The sequence below is a fragment of the Gopherus evgoodei genome, chromosome 9 (genome assembly GCF_007399415.2).
Source record: "Gopherus evgoodei ecotype Sinaloan lineage chromosome 9, rGopEvg1_v1.p, whole genome shotgun sequence".
Taxonomy (NCBI): domain Eukaryota; kingdom Metazoa; phylum Chordata; order Testudines; family Testudinidae; genus Gopherus; species Gopherus evgoodei.
In genome coordinates this window covers 2,901,866-2,926,199 of record NC_044330.1, presented here as the reverse complement: position 1 = coordinate 2,926,199, position 24,334 = coordinate 2,901,866, and the positions used below count along the sequence as shown (strand labels likewise).

General features: G+C 46.8%; 1 protein-coding gene across 1 annotated transcript in view; it reads right to left on the bottom strand.

Moving 5' to 3' along the window:
- Positions 1-17,390, bottom strand: part of FGF12 (fibroblast growth factor 12) — a 306,312-nt gene extending 288,922 nt beyond the window's left edge. Inside the window, exon 1 of the mRNA XM_030576185.1 lies at positions 17,286-17,390. Within this exon, the coding sequence (XP_030432045.1) occupies positions 17,286-17,298 (13 nt within the window). The 5' untranslated portion in view covers positions 17,299-17,390. The remainder of the gene's footprint in view (positions 1-17,285) is intronic.
- Between the last annotated feature and the right edge of the window lie 6,944 nt (positions 17,391-24,334).

Sequence of the window (24,334 nt, the reverse complement as noted above, 5' to 3'; positions counted from 1 at the left end):
CCACACTTACAGCAACCAGCGCTGCAAGTGGTGTTAGATGTGGCCACACTGCAGCGCTGTTGGGCGGCTTCAAGGGGGGTTCCGGGACCGAGAGAGCAAACCGGGAAAGGAAACCAGCTTCGCCGCGGTTTGCTCTCTCGGTCCCGGAGCCAGCCAGCAAACCGCAGGGAAGGAGACCTGCTTGCTCGGGTTTCCGGGACCGAGAGAGCAAACCGGGAACGCCGCGGTTTGCTCTCTCGGTCCCGGAGCCAGCCAGCAAACCGCAGGGAAGGAGACCTGCTTGCTCGGGGTTCCGGGACCGAGAGAGCAAACCGCGGCGAAGCTGGTTTCCTTTCCCGGTTTGCTCTCTCGGTCCCGGAACCCCGAGCAAGCAGGTCTCCTTCCCCGCGGTTTGCTGGGTGGCTCCGGGACCGAGAGAGCAAACCGCGGCGTTCCCGGTTTGCTCTCTCGGTCCCGGAACCCCGAGCAAGCAGGTCTCCTTCCCTGCGGTTTGCTGGCTGGCTCCGTGACCGAGAGAGCAAAACGCGGCGTTCCCGGTTTGCTCTCTCGGTCCTGGAACCCCGAGCAAGCAGGTCTCCTTCCCTGCGGTTTGCTGGCTGGCTCCGGGACCGAGAGAGCAAACCGCGGCGTTCCCGGTTTGCTCTCTCGGTCCCGGAACCCCGAGCAAGCAGGTCTCCTTCCCTGCGGTTTGCTGGGTGGCTCCGGGACCGAGAGAGCAAACCGGGAAAGGAAACCAGCTTGATTACCAGAGGCTTCCTCCTTCCACGGAGGTCAAGAAAAGCACTGGTAACTGTCTACATTGGATTACCAGCGCTGGATCACCAGCGCTGGATCCTCTACACCCGAGACAAAACGGGAGTACGGCCAGCGCTGCAAACAGGGAGTTGCAGCGCTGGTGGTGCCCTGCAGATGTGTACACCTTCAAAGTTGCAGCGCTGTAACTCCCTCACCAGCGCTGCAACTTTCTGATGTAGACAAGCCCTAACACATTTATTTGAGCATGAGCTTTCATGGGCTACAGCTCACTTCTTCGGATGCACAGAATGGAACACACAGACAGGAGATATTTATCCATACAGAGAACAAGAAAAGGTGGAAGTATGCATGCCAACTGGAAGAGTCCAATCAACTGAGATGAGCTATCATGAGCAGGAGAAAAAAACATTTGAAGTGATAATTCAGATGACCCATAGAAGGTTTGAGGAGAACTTAACATAGGGAAATAGATTCAATTAGTGTAATGACCCAACCATTCCCAGTCTCTGTTAAAACCTAAGTTAATTGTATCTAATTTGCATATTAATTCGAGTTCAGCAGTCTCTCTTTGGAGTCTGTTTTTGAAGTTTTTTTGTTGCAAAATTGCCACCTTCAGGTCTATCACTGAGTGGTTAGAGAGGTTGAAGTGTTCTCCCGCTGGTTTTTGGATGTTATGATTCCTGATGTCAGATTTGTGTCCATTTATTCTTTTGCGTAGAGACTGTCCGGTTTGGCCAATGTACATGGCAGAGGGGCATTGCTGGCACATGATGGCGTATATCACGTTGGTAGATGTGCAGGTGAATGAGCCCCTGATGGCGTGGCTGATGTGATTGCAACAAAGCCCGATGCCAGCTCTGGCCACACCATCAGGGGTTCGTTCACCTGCACATCTACTAATTTAGACTCCAACATTTTATATGTATAGTTAGGATTATGTTTTCCAATATGCATTACTTTTTACATTTATCAGCAATGAATTTCATCTGCCATTTTGTTGCCCAGTCACCCAGTTTTGTGAGATCTTTTTGCAGCTTTACTTCACTAGGATTTAACTGCCATTTTTTGCCTCTCACTGCTTCTTTTACTTTGTTGTTTAGTCACGGTGGCACTTTTTTGTGCTCTTATTATGTTTTTTAATTTGGGATATACATTTAAGGTGAGCCTCTACTGTGGTGTCTTTTAAAAGTTTCCATGCAGCTTGCGGGGATTTCACTTTTTGTGCTCTATCTTTTGATTTCTGTTGAACTAACTTCCTCATTTTTGTGTAGTCCCCATTTCTGAAATTAAATGCGACAGTGTTGGGCTGCTGTGGTGTTTTCCCCACTACAGGGATGTTATATTTAATTATATTATGGTCACTATTACCATGTGGTCCAGCTATATTCACCCTTGGGACCTGATCCTGTGCTCCACTTAGGACTAAATCATGAATTGCCTCTCCTCTTATGCGTTCCAGGACTAGCTGCTCCAAGAAGCTTAAAATCCCCTTTTAGCTGCTCCTGTTCTCTGCTGGGAATATTGAGACCCACCAACTCATTACACGCTGGAGCAGCCACTGGATGGGAGCAACATTTTCTCACTACTTGTTAAGAGCGATGCTGTATATATGTAAACAGCTTATAGATAATGTGCCAGTAGATGGCACTCAGGAGGTTTGCAGGAGCAATAAAACTTCGCCCTCTGCAAAAGGCTTCTTTGGTGCATCTCCACCTCCATGCAAAACACTGTCCACCTCACCCACATTAGAGTCTGTCTGTCTGGGGTTTAATAAGGTCCCCAGAGCCACCCACTGCTGATGAAACACCATAAAGGCCCTGCATGGGCACAGAAAGACTGGAACTCAGGGCAACATACGTGCTCTGTGGGACATGAAGCAGGACACCCTAATCTCAAGATCCTGTAGGCCAAATCACATGGTCCCACTAGTGAACAGGAATGTGCCAGAGTTTTGGCAGACAGGCCTGGGGGGGGATAGGGCTGGCGCATTCAGGACTATCTGGAGCCAGTCAAATCTCTACACGCACACCCCTTAGTAGTGGGAGGGCATAGCAATTGAAGGGTAAATTGTTTGCACCCACAAAGCCACCCTGCAGCCGTGGAAGGAGAATTCCTCTGTGCTCACAGCCCAAACCCCATGGAACTCCCCGGCACGGAACAAGCCCCATGTCAGAACTGGTCACAGCCTGTTCAAAATTCCCCATCAAGCTCTCCTGTTAATGCGGGGCTCCTTTTGCAACCTTAGTCATATTCTTCAGTGCACAGAATAACTTGTATAGTTCAGAGCCCCTTTCACTGCAAACTGGTCAGTAATATGTTAGAAAGGCTACAAAGATCAGGAATGAGGAACTGGAAAAGGGAAGATTAATGGGACTTAGTTTATAAGAAAATGAGCTGGGGGCGGAACAGATTGACAGAACTGTGCAGCATTACAAAGGGGAAGGCAGAAGTGTGTCTGAATGGGACTGTATTGCAAGGGCTAATGGACAGTAATAAAGCTTTGTGATTTTATATATATATATATATATATATATATATATATATATATATATATATATAATGTGTCATCTGAAGGAGATTTAAGAGCATGAGTTAAACCTCAGAACATCTCTGTGAAGTAGGCTGGAGAGCTACAACAGATCTTTCAATTTGCTGGTAATTCCGAAGAAAAACATTTAAAAAATCACTTGGGATTAAAATTAAATGTTTTGTTCGAACCAAAATTACACATTTTGGTTCCATTTTGAGTGTTTTAAATGTTTTGATTTTTTTTTTAGATAAAATTAAAGGAAACTTTGAAACAAAAAGTCATTTCAAACCAAAAAATGTAAACTAAATATTTTGGGGGGGGGAGGGGAAGGTGGGGTTTTTTTCCTACCAAAACAATTCACTGAAATCAATGCACATTTGTAAAATGTTTGTGTCCCCAAATCTGCACTTTTCACACAAAAAAAGATTGTGTACAAAAGTTTCTCCCACCTCTAGTGGGTAGGTGTTATGATAATTGCTTCACAGATGGGGAAATGAAATACAGGTGCTTGCCCAAGGATCCTGACAGAGCTCTGGACAGAACCCAGGAGTCCTCGCTGTTACTATCATTAAACAAAACACTCTCTGCTTCTTTCCCTTTGAACAAATAGTCTTAAACTAAAGCAGGGCCATTAGATTGGGAGTAGCTTTGTAATCGTCAGCGGAACTCATGATGGACTGGTCTGATCAGAGTTTGCAAAGTCATCATGGAGGGGGTGGGGGAAGGGTAAGATATTGTTCCCAACACTTTGCTACCACTGTTATAGGTGCCATAGAAAAATCCAATAAACAGAACTGGAAACACACCCGCAGTGGATGTGTGCAGCCAGCCATGCCAGTTCTTCTGTAAGGTCCTTTCCACCATACTCTGAAGCAGCTGGTAGGAGAGTCTGGTTGTTTGTATGGGTCAGGGGGTGATTGAATGATTGGCAGTGAAGATGTCGGCAGAGAAGCACTGACTATATATAGCTGAATTTTCTCGTCCTGCCTCTGAACTCACTTACAGCAGCTGGACGAGTTTGAGTTATTTCAGTGGGGTTATTCCCAAGTTATGGCAGTGTGAGATCAGAGTGTCACCCACTGTTCTTCACAAACAAAGATAAAAACAATTAAAAAGAGGAACTCTGTCTGTCTGAGCCCCGCACCAATAACTCCGAATTACAGTCTCAGAGAGCCAACATCTGCATTGGACAGTCCCTTATTTAGCCACAGCTCCACTGATTCACCTTAATAGCCTGGTCCCCAAATCTCTTCAGAAATGTGGGGCCCTACAGAGCAGCATGGGCCAAATTCTGCTCTCACTTGCACTACTGCTGCCTATGGATGTCAGTCGGGTTGCACCAATGTTAACCACCAACAGAATTTGGCTCTACACGATCCATCAGGACCAATACTTCCTCACTACAAACCTATTACTAAAATTTTAACATTCTCCCTCTCTTTCTCAGTATTTATATGGTCCCCAAGACAATAGTATACGAACGCCTCTCCAACGTGTCTGGCTTAGTTCTTACACATTTCCTAAAACCCATTTATTCAAAGGCAGTGTCACATTCAACACCACTGCTGGCATAAATCCTGCTAGAATTGGATGTTGCACATTTTTTTTAAAAATGGGCTAAAACTAGAGTTAGGAAAGGAAATGCCTGTAACTTATGTTGTGGAGAAGAAGGGGTTGCATGGAATAAAACCAGCAGGCAATTCCAAAAGACTGGCGCAACGTTAACCAAACAAAATCATAATGGGACAGATTGTCATGTTAATAATGCAACTACTTGATCTATACGGTGGGTAGAACCAGCTTATTGTAGAAATCGAGGCCAGGGAACAGTTTTATAATTTGGAGGTGCCGCACGGCGATTTTAGCTCCATTTGCTATCACAAAGACTTCGACACATCACAGATTATGTCACCAACACATTCCTCATTCCACCTTCCAAAGGATGGCCAGGCAGGACAACAATGAGTCTCACAAACAGGGCAAGACTTAAACAGGCTTGTTCTCAATTTTCCTCCCTGTCACCTTGAAGCAATGCACGTTTCTTCTTTTTCGGGCATGATCTTTTTTAAATCTCTACTTCTTAATCTAAGCTACAGAGGCATTTTAATACAGCTGTCATCTTGGAAACTGTGAGCACCAGGGCCAGCTCCAGGCCTCAGCGCGCCAAGCGTGTGCTTGGGGCGGCATGCCACGGGGGGCGCTCTGCCAGTTGCTGGGAGGGCGGCAGGCAGCTCCGGTGGACCTCCCGCAGGCATCCCTGCAGAGGGTCCGCTGGTCCCGCAGCTTTGGTGGACCTCCCGCAGGCGTCCCTGCGGAGGGTCTGCTGGTCCCGCGGCTCTGGTGGAGCATCCGCAGGGACGCCTGTGGGAGGTCCACCAGAGCCGCGGGACCAGCGAGCGGCAGAGTGCCCCCCGCGGCATGCCGCCATGCTTGGGGCAGCGAAATGGCTAGAGCCGGCCCTGGTGAGCACCTAGCTACTACATTTATGGATGCAACAGAAAAACTTAGGACAGCTAAGATAATATGTAGCCAAATTACACTGTCAGTTACCCAGATGTAACTTCACTGGCTTTAAGGGAGTTTCTCAAGATTCACCCTTGATATTGGTGAACATCTAAAGTCTAAGTCAGGCTGTGCAGTTTTCTCTCACTTGCTTTCCATATGGGAACAAAACGGCTACAAGGTACAGCCTGGAACTTCTACACTGCTTAGCACGGATGCGACCACAAATATTTAAAAAAATCAAAAAGTTTAAAAATGAATGAAAACAGACTTTGCCAGTGGGTCAAACGCACCAAGCTAATTATCTGGAAGGGAATGTGTATTAGCTAATGTGTCCTTCTAAAATTTCAACAGCACTGTTGAGCAGTAATAAGAAAAATATGAATTTCAATAGCTGGAAAATGTCTGAAAACCTTGGCTTCCTCCTTCAAATGAAGAGATCAAATGTGTCAAGAGCGTTATACAAAGCAGGTCTTGCTAGGGAAGCTTATCCTGTTCTTCTCACAACCCAGTTTGCAGCAACGGTTCATTAATATCAAATTAAAGAAATCCAAATCTCCCTTTTATAGGCATAAGCATTTTTCTTTACAGCAGACTGAAACTTGCTGGATTTTGCTTTATTTTCACCTGGCTTGTTGCACTCATTGCTGTTTTCTTCTGGCCTGTAGCAGCTTGGAGCCATGAATTTGTAAGGCTGAGTTTCTGCATTTTGGGTAGTGGTTGTTTTTTTAAACCAATGGTGATTTGGCATTTTCCAACCCAGTAAGTACCCAGGGAGCAGTGTACAAGGATGGATTTTATATTAGTCACTCTTCTATACATAAGATTTCAGAACAGTAGGATATATTCAGCACTCTCTCTAAAAGGAGATCTCTCTTTTAATGAAATGGAGTAACATGTTTGCACAGAAGATCTCTGGCTTGGGACTCACATTTTATGTAATTTTTTAAAAAGCCATTACTGAAAGAAACCCTTAATTGTAAGTTAGTTAAGTTTTATAGTCAATGAAGCAGCTTCCGTCCCCTCAAGACAGACAGCTGTCTCCAAACACACACTTTCAGGATCCCACATGAATAAACAATGAAGCACTCAAAGGCCTGTCCTTGAAGATGTTTGGCTGGCAGTATTTTAGCCAAGTGCTGAATCTAATAAATGATTGATACCTGAAACTGCCCTACCATCTCCATTCTTTATTTTCAGTGCTACAGAATCCAGATCCACATTTTGAATGCCCCAAAGTCTGGTGGAGGTTCATATCTGAGAAAGGTACATAAGTAAAGAGCAAAATTCACACCAGAGTTCAGGCTGCAAACCCATCCAAGCGCTGGGGGTCCATCCTCCAGAACAAACCAAGGGCTCTCATCAACAGGAAGTCTGAAATTCAGGAACAAAATTCTGCATTGGCCTGAGTATGGAGCAGCCCATACCAATGGTCAACACTGGTCCATTTGTTCCCTCGTGCAGTGGTCTGCAAACTGCGGGTCCCCACCCTGTATTGGGTCGCGGAATGTCAGGCACTGGGTCGCAGCGGCTCTGGTCAGCACCACCACCTGGGCTGTTAAAAGCGCCGTCAGCAGTGCTGCCCAGCTAAGGCAGGCTAGTGCCTACCTGTTCTGACACGGCGCTGCGCCCCGGAAGCAGCCAGCAGCACATCCAGCTCCTAGGCGGGGGGGTGAGATGATGAGGCTCTGTGCGCTGCCCCCCCCCAGCTCAACACTGGTTCCTGGCCAATGGGAACTTGGAGGGGACAGTGCCTGCGGGTGAGAGCCACACAGAGCCGCTTGCATACCTCTGACTAGGAGCCAGACCTGCAGCTGGCTGCTTCCGGGGCACAGCACGATCCATGGTGCCAGGACAGGCAGAAAGCCTGCCTTAGCACCCCCGCTGTGCCGCGGATTGGGAGCCGCCTGAGGTAAGCCTGCACCCCAACCCCCTGCCCCAGCCTTGAGCACCTCCCAAACCCAGAGCCCCTTCCTGCCCTCATCAAACCCCTCATCCCTGGCCCCACTCCAGAGCCTGCACCCCCAGCCCAGAGCCCTGACACCTTCCTGCACCCCAACCCCCTGCCCCAGCCTTGAGCACCTCCCAAACCCAGAGCCCCTTCCTGCCCTCATCAAACTCCTCATCCCTGGCCCCACTCCAGAGCCTGCACCCCCAGCCCAGAGCCCTGACCCTCTCCCCCTGCCCACACCCTGAACCCCTCATTCCCGGCCCCACCCCACAGCCCTCACCCCCACACCCAACCCTCCACCCCAGCCCTGAGCCCCTCCCACACCCCAAACCTCTCATCCCCAGCTCTGTTGGGTCACAGGCATCAACAATTTTCTTCAACTAGATGGCCAGAAAAAAAAAAGTTTGAAAACCACTGCCTTAGGGTCTTCACTCTTGCCAACTGCTTTTGGAGATCACATTACATTCAAGTAAAGTGTTTTCGCATTAATAATAAATACATTACCAATGACTGAGAAGCAAAAAAACCTTCCCCTTATTCCTATTACGTCAATAAAACATCCAGTACTTTTGAGTGTTCTTCTGGAAGTTTTTGGGTAGTATCATCCAGCCAATTAACTTCATCTATCAAAGACTGATGGACAATAAAACTAATCTAAACCAAGGGCTTGAGCTGGGATGGGGTGCAAAATTGGAATGAAAAGCAGAGAAATGCAATTTTTAATATGAAGAATCACAATTCCCACGTTAGACACAAACACACAAAGTCAGCAGTCAAGAAGAAACCCAATTACAAGATATTAAATACAAGGCATAAAAGCTTAGCCTCTTCCACGCACACCCCAACCAGACATGCTGGTCTCCCAACTCTGCTGAGCGAACAGCCCTCACCCCAGCCACCAACTGTAACATCATGACACAGTAAATATACAGTTTAATTCAACCCGAAGAAAAAGCTGTAGTATTCAGTAAGTACCCCACATATAGATCATATCAGCAGATTTACCTAAACCCAAAGCCAGGGAGGGGAAACTCGGTGAATTAGTGTCAAGGCTACTCTAGTGCTGGCCACACAAAGAAAGTATTTAGAAAAACTGGTACACAGGAACTATAGGAAAAAAACCATAAGATGAATACATTGATCACTGACAGGAACAGAGTAAACGCCTGTTTCCGTCATCTTACAGTAACGTCAGGCATTAAAATCTCTACACTTTGATCACTGAAAGCATTAATTATCATGTCCATCAGGAATATCATCGTCAAACTGCCTTTTACCATGCTAATGAATATTCACTTTTTGATAGATAGATAGATAGATAGATAGATAGATAGATAGATAGATAGATAGATAGATAGATAGATAGATAGATAGATAGATAGAGGGGGTGTCTGGAGGATAGATAGATAGATAGATAGATAGATAGATAGATAGATAGATAGATAGATAGATAGAGGGGGTGTATGGGGATAGATAGATAGATAGATAGATAGATAGATAGATAGATAGATAGAGGGGGTGTATGGGGATAGATAGATAGATAGATAGATAGATAGATAGATAGATAGATAGATAGATAGATAGATAGATAGATAGATAGATAGATAGATAGATAGATAGATAGATAGAGGGGGTGTATGGGGATAGATAGATAGATAGATAGATAGATAGATAGATAGATAGATAGATAGATAGATAGATAGATAGATAGATAGATAGAGGGGGTGTATGGGGATAGATAGATAGATAGATAGATAGATAGATAGATAGATAGATAGATAGATAGAGGGGGTGTATGGGGATAGATAGATAGATAGATAGATAGATAGATAGATAGATAGATAGATAGATAGAGGGGGTGTATGGGAATAGATAGATAGATAGATAGATAGATAGATAGATAGATAGATAGATAGATAGATAGATAGATAGATAGAGGGGGTGGATGGGGATAGATAGATAGATAGATAGATAGATAGATAGATAGATAGATAGATAGATAGATAGATAGAGGGGGTGTCTGGAGGATAGATAGATAGATAGATAGATAGATAGATAGATAGATAGATAGATAGATAGATAGATAGAGGGGGTGGATGGGGATAGATAGATAGATAGATAGATAGATAGATAGATAGATAGATAGATAGATAGATAGATAGATAGAGGGGGTGTCTGGAGGATAGATAGATAGATAGATAGATAGATAGATAGATAGATAGATAGATAGATAGATAGATAGATAGATAGATAGAAGCGGCTCTTGCTTTAATCAGTCATTTTACAGATAATTGCTTAGAAAATCTAATTTTAAAATTTCTAGCTCTGTAAGTGAATCAATTATGGAATAAAATTGCATGTTACTTAAATGGCTAGACAATTTAATATTTGAGGAACCATCTGAAAGGACCCCAACATTTCATAAAGTCTGAGTGTAACCGTCTGTTGCCAAAGCAGGGGGTGGAATTTATCTCTTTCCCACTTACATTGATGGCAGCCATGGGGCTGAATCTCTGAACACAAAGGAGAAAGTGTCATTATAATGAGCATTCCCTCCTCCCCTCTAATTTTACGGCTGTGGGGATTTTAGGGTCTGGAGGGGTAAAATCCATGCCTGTGGCCATCTCTGCCTCCTCCAGACGGAACCAGCTCCTTTGGTTAACTGCCTTCTAGAATGCAACACTGACCGTCTTCCAGTTACTAGCTGAGAGCCGGCATCATGACATCCCCTGTTCTCTCTCTGGCCCTTCAGTGGTAGATGCTCACTCACAGGATTTTAATAGCTTCAAACGGATGGTTAGAAAAAGACTAGTGGAGTCACCTTGGGACAAAGGCATTAGAGACTCAGAACTAGCACCTCACTCCCTACACCACAGCTCTGCGTATCGGTGGCTTGCCGGCTAGAACGCTGACCAGTCTCACAACCCTGTCCCTTGGCATCATTTCTCAGCCTGCTCAGATGTTTTGTGTTGATTGCCTTTAGCATTATCATCACCATCACAGTATTGCAGTTAGCTCTGCTCGTCTTTCAAATCTAAAGTCACAGGGTGTAAGTCCAGATCATCCAGTCTGGCCTTCTCGATAGCCCAGGCCACTGCCACCCGCATGCTAAACCCAACACCCAAAATGAGTGTCCCACAGGAGTATCGCAGCCCATAATAGTCCAGTCTTATTATCTGCCACAGCCAGCGAACGGGAGGGACCAAGCTTCACCAGTGCCCAAGCCCCCGCAATGGCAGGGAAAGGATGATGTGAGATGCACCCAAATGGTCCTGGCAAGTGACCCGCACCCACACGCTGCAGAGGAAGGAGAGAAACTCCCAAGGTCCCGGCCAGTCTGGGCTGGGGGACAATTCCTACCCAACCTCACTTATAGCGATGAACTGGACCCTGAGCATGTGAGCGCCAACCAGCCAGCCAAGCACCTGAGAGAGAATGTGCGGTGCCCCCTCCGAGCCCTCCCCCTCCCCACTCAATGTCCCATCTCCAGCCCCAGCCGGCCCTGACGCTTCAGAGGAAGTTGATTTAAAAAAACCCAAACAGAACACACTGGGGTGAGGGAGAGGAATCCCTTCTGACCCCTGAAATGCTGAGGCATGAGCTTTTAGAGACACAAACCAACACAACCGGCTGAGCCCTGCCCCGTCGCACTCGTCCCTTCCACACACCAACACTCAGACATTGCCCTGCTCTCTTACAGGTCAGCTAGAAGAGTGCAAGCCAAAGAATGCGTGTGACAAAGGCAGAGGCAGAGCGGGGCACTGGGTCACTTATTTGCCAAAAAATGCACTTTCAAATCAATCAAAACGATTTGTGAATTCGGGCTGATTCCGCAAGCAGCTTGGACTGAAAAAAAAAATTTTTTTATTTTGTTTTTAATAAAAGTCAGTTTCATTTTGAAAATGTCAAAATGAAACATTTCAACTTTTCATTTTGACATATTTCATTTTGAAAATTAGCTAGATTTATCATTTTAAAAGAAAAGACTTTTTTTTTATCTAAACCAGAATTATTTTGGGTTTTCATTTCAGCAGAAAAAAACTTGAAAAATTTCCATTTTGGGTCAGCCTGAAGTGATTCTTTTGGGAGGTGTTGGGGTTGGGGGGGCGAGAAGGGAGGCGGAGATTTTACAGTGAGGCCACTAAACAGAAAAGTCAATGATTCACTCAGCTCTAAATAGTACGAGAGTCCTTTGTACTTGTTTAGCGACTCCCACCTGAAAATCTCAGCATCTTTACACATGCTACTGAGTTTAACTTTGCAGTGCCCCACTGAGGTCGGGAACATCATCCCATTTCACCCAGCTAGGGAAACGGAGGGTCAGAAAAGTTAGTATCCCCTTTTCAGGCTTGAAGGTCTAAGCAAACAGGCTGCTTTTCATTGGCGCTGGGACCTCACCAAGAAGTGCTCAGCACGTTGGAAAATCAGCCCACTGATGATGATGCCAAAACAGGGCGTTAAGTGCCAAACTCCAGACAAACAAGTTTAATACTGTTGCCCTGAGTAATGTGTCCCAAATCACATGGCAGATTTGTAGCAACGAAGGGGAGAGAATCCAGTTCTCTCCACTACCAGAGAACCTCTCCCCTCAAGAAAGCACTCCGGTACTTGCTGTGCAGTTTTACACATCACCCTGCCCAAAAACAGGTTCCACCACCACCCCACCTCCACAACAGGGGAGAAACCAGAAATCTTTTAGAGTGACTGAATCTTTTATGAATTTCCATGATCATTTACACTATTTCTTTAAGCATAACTGTTTCTATAGCCATAAAACCAACGTACTTTAGGATAACACAGCGCCTAATGGCCTTTGCTCATACACTTTCACCAGAGCTGCAGGCCCTGGATTAGCCCAGAAGAACAGTTAGGATCCCTAATGCCTTTTGCTATTAGTGTATAAAGCAATGCAATTAAGAAGGATGCACAGCAATGCAAAGAACCCCATGTTTTCATTGTGTAGCGCTCGCCCCACACACGTCTCTCTCTGCATCGCTGGGTAGATGCTGTTCGCTTTGTGGCTGTTTGTCCAGCGTTTGACTGTAAGCTGTTCAGGGGAAGCAACACACACACCCTTTATGTACGTACAAAGCACTTAATATCCGAGGGCAGCGGTATAAAGAAAAACATCAGGTCTGGCCAAGGAGAGCTCAGAACAATTCAAAGGGACAGACAGGACGAAGATGGCTTGATAGCACCTCACCATTCCCCAGCCCTGGGCTTGGTCCCCATGATGGCAGCCGGAGGCCAGCAGGGTGCAGGGAAGGTCAGGATGTGTCCCCCCATTTCATGGCCATGCCCTTTGTGCTGACTATGGGAGGGTACTGCATTCCACTACAGCAGCGCCGAAGATCCTCCCGTGGGCAGGTCCGGCGGCTTTCTACCAGCAGAGCAGCACTGGGCCAGGCCTGAGTACTATCCTGGAGTCACATCAGCACAGCAGAATCACAGCCGCCATGTAAAAAAGAAAAGCCAGTTTCTAGTCTCTACGGTTGCAAAGAAAAGCTTGAAAGTGCGACTCAGGTGTCACCGATGCAGCTCCATCTGCCTGACTCTGCAGGCAGCCCCAGACGATCCCGCTGAGGGGGTGACTTGTCCCACACATCTCACTGGGTGGGTATTGCTCTGGGGGCCCCATCAGCCCCACCTCAGTAGGGAACTCTGTGAGGGGCAGGTGGAGAAGAGCACTGCAGGTCCCCGCACAAGCTGGGGGGAATCCAGGGGCCTCCCTGCTGCCCCGCTGGGTATGGTGCTACTCCTCCTGTGCAAAGGGGAGTCTTGCTGCTGTTCCTGGTGGAAAGGTATGGGGGCTGTGCCACTGTCCCTGCACCTTGGGGAGGGAAGGGACCCCCCAGCCACCAGCACTGCCAGCAGGACCATGGCAGAGCAACAGGGAGCCCCATGTTGAAGTGCTCCCCAGGCACCAGAGTGCCTTCTTGGGGACCTGGTTGCCCTAAAGCACTGGCCAGTGGACAGGATCCAAACCTGAATTTCCCCCTACGTTGTGCCTCAGGCTCTGGAAAGACCTGCCACGAGGAGGCTGCCCTGCCGTCCTCCCCTCACCACGGGCACTGGTCCTACCATCCCTAAGAGCACAGAAAGACCAAACCATTGCCCCTTGGGATAATGGCCAAGAGAGACCCCACCACCCAGGATCTAATCCTGCAGGGCTAACTGAGTCCACACCGGGGGCTTAGAATGCCAGGGAGCTTGTCTCTTGTCTGGCTGTTTCCTTTCCAAACCGTGAAGTCTCACAGTCCCACGCGCTGTGCTTGGCATCTTTTTGGACTGCGACTAAAGAATCTGGCAAGCCGCCAGTATCCTTTCACCTCCACGTTAACTCCGGCAAAGCTCTGCTATTGGGAGGGATGCCTGGAATGACAGCACTTTCTCCTGTGTCTGAGAGGATCTGCTGCCGTGAAGGGATTGACAGCAGGAGGAGGATCAGGTAGCAAAGAAAAAAACAAAATTCTCGCCCACTTTGCTGAGAATCACAATCTCCCCTCCCCTTTGTCTAATTAACTTGATGTGACACAAAACACTCTCCCGTTTCCCCCCACTAGAATGTGCTAGAAAAGCAGCCAGGCAAAAACAGAATAAGACAAAGGAGTCAAAGTCTACATTTAAGGCTAGGTGGAGCCTTTGGACTCAGGCCTGAGACAGGGTCCGTATGTGGCTGCACCAGTCCAGGAGGCGCACTTCCTCCTGCCTTGTCGTGCATGAGAAATTTGTCACCTTTTTGGGGAGTGCAACTTGTTTCCCCACCTGGTGCCAGGACAGCTCAGCTGGCTGGTGCATTTAGGGGCAGAGTCATGGCTCTACCCATACCCTGCCCCACCCTGCTCACTTACGAGGACGGGTCCCACAGGTGTGCAGGGCCCCCATGCCCAGAATTGCCATCTGAGCAGTCCACATCCAGCGTATTAGGAGGGGAGGAGCCCTCACTTCCACTTACTACTCCCCTCTGCAGGCACATTTGGGCAGGGGACTGAATGTCGGTCTCCAGTCACTGCAGGAAGAGTCTGACTGAAGAGCATGGCTGGTCTGAGCACTTCCAGATCCCAACAGGTGGAGGGCCATCAGCGAAGCACCAGGTACAGGCCACATCCTGAGACAGGCTGCACTGATGCTACTGCTGGTCTGATGTCACAGATCCTAGACTTCGGGTCAGGAGATTTCGGTCCGATTGCTAGGGGCAGCTGAGGTCAGGGACTGGGCAGGTGGTTTTCTGCACTCCCTGTTCTCATGTAGGATTCTTATGAATGGTGACTTTAATCAGTTTGATTACTTTAATCAGTTCAGCGCGTGCTCTCTCTCAGGTCTGTAGAGCACTGAATTTGAATGCATGCTCCCTACAACCACCACTAGTAGGGGAAGGGGAAACGGAACAGTTTAAGACAGAAGATGATATCGGCAAGGCATCACCACCAGGAGAACGTGAACAGAGATATCATGATCACAACACACAGGACATTACATGTGGAGCTCTACGTGCCAATGGAAAAAAATGTAAATGAGTCACTGACTCAGAGCAACTCAGCTGAAAGGGTATTTAGGATCAGACAAAAAGACTATGGCCACAGAGGAGTTCTGGACCGTGTGTATATTCTCTCTGGGTAGTGATCATGGGCCTTGCCTTGCCACATACAGATCCACAAAAGGCTCTTTCCCGTGTTGGATCTGTAATCATTAGGGCTCTCCTGCTTCCATGGATATCAAGTGAAGTTTGGCCAATGACTTCTGTGAGAGCAGGATCAGGCCCCTACACTGACCAGACATCCAGCTTCTTTGGAATATCTCCATTGAGACATCAAGGTTCCACTTTTCCTTAAACTTCTCTCTGCTTTGGACTCGTCCACTTCCACAGGTTTGGTTTCTGGTGGGTTGGCTCTGGCTGGGCTTCCTTTTACAGGGAAAAATAAACCCAGAGAGCCTCATTTTCCTCAGCATTGAAGATTCTAGGAAGAGGAACGGACGCCAGTTTTCTGCAAAAACACAAGGCTGCCCTGACTTGCCACCCCCTGTGGCCCCTTCACTGACACCAACAGCCCCTGGAACTCTGATTGCAATAAACCATGTCTTGCAAATTTACAAGCACAAGAAACAGTGGCCAGATGGCTCCTGCTCCGGTGGCTCTTTTCTCCAAAGCCAAGGGGTGACTTCGTTACAGTGGATGTGTTTGCACTAGAATGGAGTTCAGGAATCCTGCATCAGGTGGGGTTATCAGCACAAGGAAGATGCACCCTGGTTTGCAGTTATTACCATTCCACCTTCAGTTATGTTAGGTCCAACAGAAATCCTACAGAGAGCCACCAGTCTGTTGTTGTACTGCATGACAATGCAGAGCATGTACTGTTTTTAAGACACGGGCTTTTTATTTGTCTATCAAACAAGTATACAAATAGCACATACACATGAGATACAGGTGCCACACATCAGTCAATCACAACAAAAATGTGGCACTTCAATAATTGAGGTTCCTTCACTGTTTGAGTTTCCAATCTAATCAGATCTTGGCAGATTTAAAAACAAAAAATACCCCACACTTACCTGTGCTCAAACCCTGCTAATTCTACTGCTCACAGGTAGTGGCATTCATAGGACATGCTGCCTCTACATGACTGAAATAACTGCCTGCCTTAATCAGCATATGATCAAATAGTTCCACTCAGGAGAGCTACAGCCCTGATTGACAAGATAGTTATAAAAATAAAACCGGGGTTTAAATATAGCTAGTTCAGGTCTGGTAGCAGGGAGTATTGTATTATACCAGTCTACATCATTTCCCTTGAATTAATAATACACTCCATATTCTTGTTCCTGTTGTAGGTATATCGATCAGAGCAGTTCCCAGGTCTGGGCTGGAGAGGGGAGCTGGAATGGCCTCCAGCCTTCTCCTTAGATAGAGGGACATGCCATCACTAGTTCATTAGTAACAAATATTCCGCGACTGAGAGTTCATGTACCAGTTGAATGTGTGTGGATGCTCTCTGGGCAATCAGATGGGGGGGGGGGTGTACACATGGAGAGACCCAGGCCTGGGGTGAATGAATGTGGGTGGGTTATATAGAAGGGTGAATGTATCTGCAGGTTAGCCAGCGAAGCACTATCCCATGCCAGCCCGTCTCGCTAGCACAATCTTCACTGCATCCCCCCAGATCTATCGGCCCGGTGTGCTGTGCTGTTTGCAGGAGGAGGTCGGGGCTCTGCTGTTTTCGTGGAGGAAGACGGAGGGGTCGGGGGGGATCGTTCTCATTATCAGACCCCCCCCCCCGCTGCTGTCTGACAATCCCCCCCGTAGTATCACGTCAATCGTTAGCACTGAGAAAACAAACCAGCCGCCAACCTCTGCCCCGCCTCGCAGCTCCCTGCGCAGCCGATTGCCCGGAGCGCGTGTGCTGAGCTGCGGGAGCTGCAAGGGAATCGATCGCCTCCCCCCGTCCCCCCGTCCCCCGTCCCCCGTCCCCGCCGGCGCTGCAGGGCCAGAGCCGCCCCCCGCCCCCGGGCACTGCGGGCTTTCTGGGCTCGGCGGCCCCGGCCGCCTACCTTTGCCTTCCATTGCGGAGCCGGGCGAGCGGCGGGAAGTGGCCGCAGCAGATGCGCCCTCTCCAGCCCGGGCTGCGGGTGCTGCTCGGCCGGGATCCCCCACCCCGCGGGCCGCCGCCAGCAGCGGAGAGGAGCAGCCGAGGGGCGCAGCGCTGCAGCGCCAGGCGAGGCGGGCGGCGGAGGGGGGTCACCTGGAGCCGCACCCCGGAGCTGTCCGCCAGTGCGGTGCTGCAGGTGCAAGTGGCACGGCTGCCCACTCGCCGGCGGATTTGCATGGAGCCGGCGCGCATGCCCACGGCTCCCCCCGCCCCCCCAGTGCATCCCCAGCTCAGCCCACAGCCCAGCTCCTCTGCTAAAAATAAACACCGGACTGGATGGTCCCTGCAAGCCGAAGAAAGTGGAGTGGATCGTGCGTTCCTCTCAGCTGGGAGCTGCCCTGGGCGTTCCAGGCTGCTGGAGGACGAGTCAGCCTGTGGCTACTCGGTATTTGCATTCCCTGGGGTTCAGAGAGTCCTCTGGCTGCTCCCTTGTCCGTTCACCTATGGAGCCCCATAACCAGCACGTACCACCGCATAGCAGCCTCTCCCCACTGCTCAGCAAGCAGAGCAGATGCCAGAGTGGGCTTGTATTATTAGACTGTGGAAACCAACTCACCTTCATGCAACAGAGACAGCCGCTTCATTAGCAGTATTTTAAAGGACCTTAACGCGTCCATGTACAAGAAAGTTGAAGAGTTGCATGCAAAAAAAAATCTGATGTACATGTGCAAAATAGGCCTTTGTGTATGTAAATGTATGTATATGCAAACCCCTGGCTTATGCATCATCTGTTTTCAACATATAATTTGTATACGTAGCCCAGAACATTCATTGATGTTAAACTCAGAAGGGACCATTATGATCATCTAATCTGGCCTCCTGCGTGGCACAGACCAGAGTATTTCACCAAGTAATTTCTGGATCTAGCCTATGGCTCCTGGTTGAGCTGGAGCAGATCTTGCAGAAAGCCATCCAGTCTGCATTTGAAAACTCCAAGTGGTGGAGAACCCACCACAGCTGTAGACAAGCTCTTCAGATGGTTAATTACCATCATTGTTAAAAATCGATACCTTACTTCTACTCTGAATGTATCCAACTTCAACATCCAACCATTGGATCTTGCTCCACGTTTGTCTGCTAAATTAAAAAGCCCTCTACTAAGGGCAGAAGCGTTTTCTCAGTGGAAATCCTTGTAGGCTGTATCATATCACACAAGCCTTCTCTTGGATAAACTGAATAGATTACGATCCAGACATTTCTCTAGCAGAATGGTTTTCCAGGCCTTGACTCATTCTTGTAACTTTTTGCTGTACACTTTCCAGTTTTTAAACATTTTCTTTTTGGAGCGTGGCCCTTGGAACTGGACAGAATAGTCTAGTAATGATCTCAGTCATGCTGTATACAGAAGCAATGCCACCTCCTTACACCTATCCTGGACTTTCATCCAAGGACCATGTTTGCCATTTTAGTATGGCATTGCACTGGTGGCACACGTTCAGCTGGTTATCTGTCATGACCCCTAAGTCCTTTACAGAGTCACCACTTTCCAGGAAACAGTCCCCCATCCTAGAAGTGGGACCTACATTCATTTTTTCCTAGCTATATAACCTTATATTTGGCTATTAAAATGGATGGTGTTCAAGTGAACCCAGCTTGCCATGTGATCCAGATCACTCTTTAGAATGGACCCGTCCTTACCAATGTTAACCACTCCACCAATTTTTGTGCAAACTTTACCAGCAACTATATTATATTGGACCAAGGACAGATTACAATGGATGAGGCTGACCCATGTAAAATTACTTTTTCAGATCTACCAATTAGTTTTTAATCCATTTAATATGTTCTACCTTGATTTTGTATAGTGCTAATTTTGTAATTAGATTGTGATGTGGTACTAGCCAAATACTTTACAGGAGTCTTAAGTATACTAAGTCAACATGCTCCTTTTATCAGCCAAACTTGTGATTTCACCAAAAAGTGAGAGCAATTTGGTTTCCTTTAATTGTTTACTCACTGAGCCCATATCACCTTTTCCATGAGTTTGCCCAGGATCAACGTCAGGCTAACTGGCCTATAGTTTCCTGGGTCATCCTGTTCACCTTTGAAATGTTGACACAACATTAGCTTCTTTTTCCAGTCCTCTCTGGATCTTTCCTATGGTTCTAAGATTTGGGTTTTTTTTAAACAAACACCATCAAAGGCTCTGAGAGCTCCTCAGTACAAACAGCTATTGAAAAATTTTCCTGTCCCAAATAGCGACTGTTAAAATCTCAAAGCTTTTCATTAACTGAAAATCCAAAACATTTTCTGTTCTACTTCAATTCAATCAAAATGTTTCATTTCAGTATTTCCAAAACAGTGTTTTCATTTTGATCTTTTTTCTTTTTATTAGCCTTATTTTGAGTCTACATGTACAAAAACCTTTGAAGAAAAAGTTGTTTCGACTCAAAACCCCAAAACTTTCTATTTTGAAAATGTTGAAATGGGATGTTTTTCATAATTCCTGTATTTGTTTTCCCAATAATTTTTTGAGTCATGAGATTTGTTGAAACTGAACCTGTTTCATGAACAAATTCAGCTTCAACAAATCAGTATTTGGGAGCAAAAAAAAAAAAAATCAACAAAAATGAATGAATAAATAAATAAATAAATAACCCCAAGCCCCCTCATTTTTTAATCCCTTATTTTCAGGTCAAAAAATTCCTGACCAGTTCTGCACTTCAGTCAATTCTTTTAAAACTCGGGCTCAAGTTATTCAGTCTTGCAGATTTAAAAATGTTTAATTGTAGGAGTAGCTGTTTATCACTTTCCCTAGTTACCTTTACTTGCATGCCTTTAGCAATAATGCTTAGCACCCTGATGCCATGGTAATGATCATATATGTACCAAGGCAAATAGATAAACGGGTATGTTACATGGTCATAATAATACATAGTGATAATAAGTGAATATTAACCCACACTTGAAAAATAAAGGCTCAGTTCAGTAAAGCATTTGAGCACATGCTTAAGTCTCATTGACTTAAATTTAAGCATCTGCTTAAGTATTTTCCTGAACTGGGCTTAAATGAACTAAATACAGATTTTGTCCTGAAATGTGATTCATGTGGAAAGGGCCCCTCTGGAGCCAAATGACTATAACAGAACTCTGTGCAAGGGAGTAAACAGCTGGGGCACAGATTCTCAGCTGACATACATTGTCCTGGAGCTAGGACCATTGACACCATCTGAGAATCTGGCCCCTGCCTATCACGCTCTATTAACGATCTTTTTATTGTTATTATCTTTTTTCATGTTCTTTCTCATTTGCAAAATTCTGTCAGTCATTCACAATAGGAGTCAGCTGCTTTCTTTTGCAGTAACATTTTAAGGTTCCATGTTTTGTCTTACTTATATTTCATATTTATTCTTCTTCTCGCTGTCTTTCCAGTATAGTTTAAAGGGGGAAACTTCAGGCATTCCTAGCTGTTGGCTTTCTTATGTGTTTCCAAATATTTTTAATTTGTGTCTATAGGCACTCGGATTTATTTTTAAATGGCAAACATCAATCATTTCCCACTCCATCATTCTATTGCACAATTTAGGCCCCAGTCCTGCAAAGACAATGTAAGCACTGTAAATAGTCCCGTTCAGTCAATATCAATGGGAGGACCCACAGTGCATAAAGCTAAGCAGACACACAGGTCTGTACAGAACCAGAAGCATGAGAACTCCAGAAAGGAGAAGGAAAACTCCTAATTATTCACAAAAGTCCAGAACCAAAAAATAAAGTTAAAGTTGGTGCAAACAAAGCATGTAAAGACAAATATGGTATTTTCTTACAATATTTTATTCTATGGTTATTTATTTAGTTTGATTTCTAGGTACATTTAGGAAAGATCACCTCTCTCCAGCACTCAGCCACATTTCTAATAGACAGTTACAATCACTGCACTCATATGCTCACTGAAAAGCAAACTATCACGGATAATTAAACATAATGGGAGCATTTGGTGGATATAGCCCAAAGCTGCTGAAATCAGGTGTGTTGAAAGCTTGTCCCTTTCACCAATAAAAGATATGACCTCTCACCCTTGTCTCTTCCATTGCAATAGGCATCTGCGTTGCTTGGTTTTATAAGAAGTTTTGAATCTCTTATTTTCAGGTGACCTGAAAAGTATAAAGTGGGATTGTCTCTTACCTGGCTTCTTGATGAAGCATAAGGAAGGCCTCAAGGATTTTTCCTGCTTGTTTTTTACCTTACAAATACCTAGAATATCAAGCTCGGTCTTCAGTTTTGCTGGAGATTTCCTTGGAGGACCTAGAGATGTGGATTGGGAGTTCTCTTAGCCCTTATCTGAAGGGAAGAGACACCTGAATCTTTAACGACTGAGTATTTCTTTCATCTGGGTTAAATTGCTGTTTACAAGAATTATGAGTTCTAAAAAGTCAATTAAAAAACCACTCATTTTTCAGTCTCTAACACCATGTTTCTCTTGCTTGGCATCTCTGATGCCACATTCCCACTCTTAATTCTTCAGTCAACCACAATAATTTCCCGCAACCAGTATAGACAAGACCTACATTTGTAAACTAAGAAAACAAAACAAAAAACTCCTCCTCCTGCAAAACGCACCCACCTTCTTCATCTATATAAAGAGGCAAATACAAGGGAACAGATCCATTGTTTTTTGTTTTGTTTTTCATTTGCAGGTCACCTTTCAAAGTCATTATCAGCATAAAATAATCTTCAACTGTTACTGCCTGATTTTAGATCAGCAGCCTGCATTAAAATATTATGGTGCCTTGCATCTCCAGCCCCTCGTGACGGTCAGATGTGTATCTCATGCAGCTTCCCGAGTCAGCAAGAATCTAAATAAAAAGATACAAATGTTTGTATGTATCTTTACAGCACAAAGCTGTTCAAGCCAGCCAAGGACAGAATGCTGCAGTATTCCCAGAGATTCAGCAGAATTGCTGTCCCATCGGACTACTTCTCAGCCAATTCCCAAAAGGGAGACAGGAGGGGGAGGGACTGTTTTATTGGACCAAGTTCTGTTGGTGGGAAAGAGAAGCTTCTGAGCCTCACAGAGATCTTCTTCAGTGCTGACTAATATGCTGGTCTGTAAAATCCTGAGACCAGACACAGCTACAACCCCTGTTGTAGGGGGAGGGAGAGCTCCGTGGTTTGAGCATTGGCCTGCTAAACCCAGGGTTGTGAGCTCAATCCTTGAGGGGGACACCTAGGGATCTGGGGCAAAAATCTGTCTGGGGATTGGTCCTGCTTTGAGCAGAGGGTGGGACTAGATGACCTCCTGAGGTCCCTCTCAACCTTGATATTCTATGATACACTGCATTCCCAAAAGGGAAACCCTTTCCCCAGCCCCGTGCTAGATGAATCCTGCTGGCTGGGGATTGCTGAGGAAGGTTCCATACTTTGCTGGATGGGGATAAATTCAGTTCTTGTGGAAGGTGCTGGATTGCCAGTGCAGGAGAAGAGGATCAGGGAAATGGTGTCATATGCTCAGCAGTAGTTCAAAATCAGCTCTAGTCCCTCACTAATGTGCCCTCACCTCCAGACTCGCAGAGACAGGATAGTTCAGTCCTGAGCCTCTCTGTCCAGATTGCCTATGAGGGGCCAGTTGTGTCGGCTTTGCAAGGCATGCACTTGTCCAACAGGACCTTGCCTGAGCCCCACTAAGCTCATTTCATAGATCGGCCATAAGAAGATTCGTCTTTAGGGTTTGGATTACAGTCCTATCCAGAGGTCCCCAGCCAAGAGCAGCACCTTCCTGTGCTAGGTGATGTGCAGAGACAGGGGGAGACAGTCCCTGCCCTGGAGAGCTGGCAGCCTCAGCAAACAAGACAGGACAAGGATGGGAAACAGACACAGAGAGGGGAAGTGACCTGCCCAGGGTGACCCAGCAGCAGAACTGGGAATACAGCCCAGGTCTCTTGATTCCCTGGCTAGTGCTCTATCCACTAGACCATGCTGCGGGTAGCCAATGCTGGGTGCTATGGCCAGGGGCTGTTAGATCAAGGCCCCCTGCCCCTCTAGTCCCATGCAACACCAATGTTTGGAATGCAGGGCGAAGGTGGTGTTGATGGCACAGCTCTCCCAGCTGTGGTGGGTGTGCCATAGCCAGGCAGCCATTTGGACATGGCAGGTGGAGACTGCTGGCCACAAAAAGCTGATCTGATGCTCGTCCGTGGTCTCTTAGCTGCCGAATGCCTGCCCTTCTGTTAAAGTGGCCCTGCACCTGCTTAGTTTCCCTGGGGCATAGGTGCCAGCCAAGCTCAGAGAGGTAGTCTCCATAACAATACAAGTGCTAGTTCTTCTGCAGGATGCCCGTTCCTCTGTGGCCGCAGCAAAACCCAGTGCCTGCTGACCTCACCATTTGACACTTAGTCCCTTGACACTGCTGAAAAGGAAGGTGCTAGGTTTGCCAGGGCCTGGCCCAGCCAGAGAAACAGGTTGCAGAGCTACCCAGCTCTGGCAAGGCTACGGTGCTTGTCGGGCTCTAACGGTGCAGCTGCCAGGTGCTGTCTGTAAAGCCACACCCATGGTCAACTCCACTGTTGGAGGGACACGTTCAAATGACAGAAGAGAGCTCCACTGAGCAGCTTTCAGAGCAGCAGCCATGTTAGACTGTATCTGCAAAAAGAACAAGAGTCCTTGGTGCAGACGCTGGAGCCACTGCTCAATGGCAGGATTCGTGCATCTAGGCAGTGGTAATTATATCGGTCTGCATGAGAAACAAGCAAAACCAGAGTGCAGAAGGGACATCCTCTGTTTTTAGTGACAGTCAAATCACAGCTAAACCAACACAGCGAGGCCTTGTCCTTGCAAGTCCTCAGGCAGGACACAGCAGGAGCACAAGGCATTTATGTTCAAGCCTGAGTGTGAGGAGAGACTGCACAAGTCAGGCCAGGCACAGTCCTACACGGCAGGCAAAAAGGTGCAGAGAGGGCACCTGGGCACAATATGCCCTGCCCTCCCTTTCAAACAAGGGTGCTGTTAGCTTCAGGG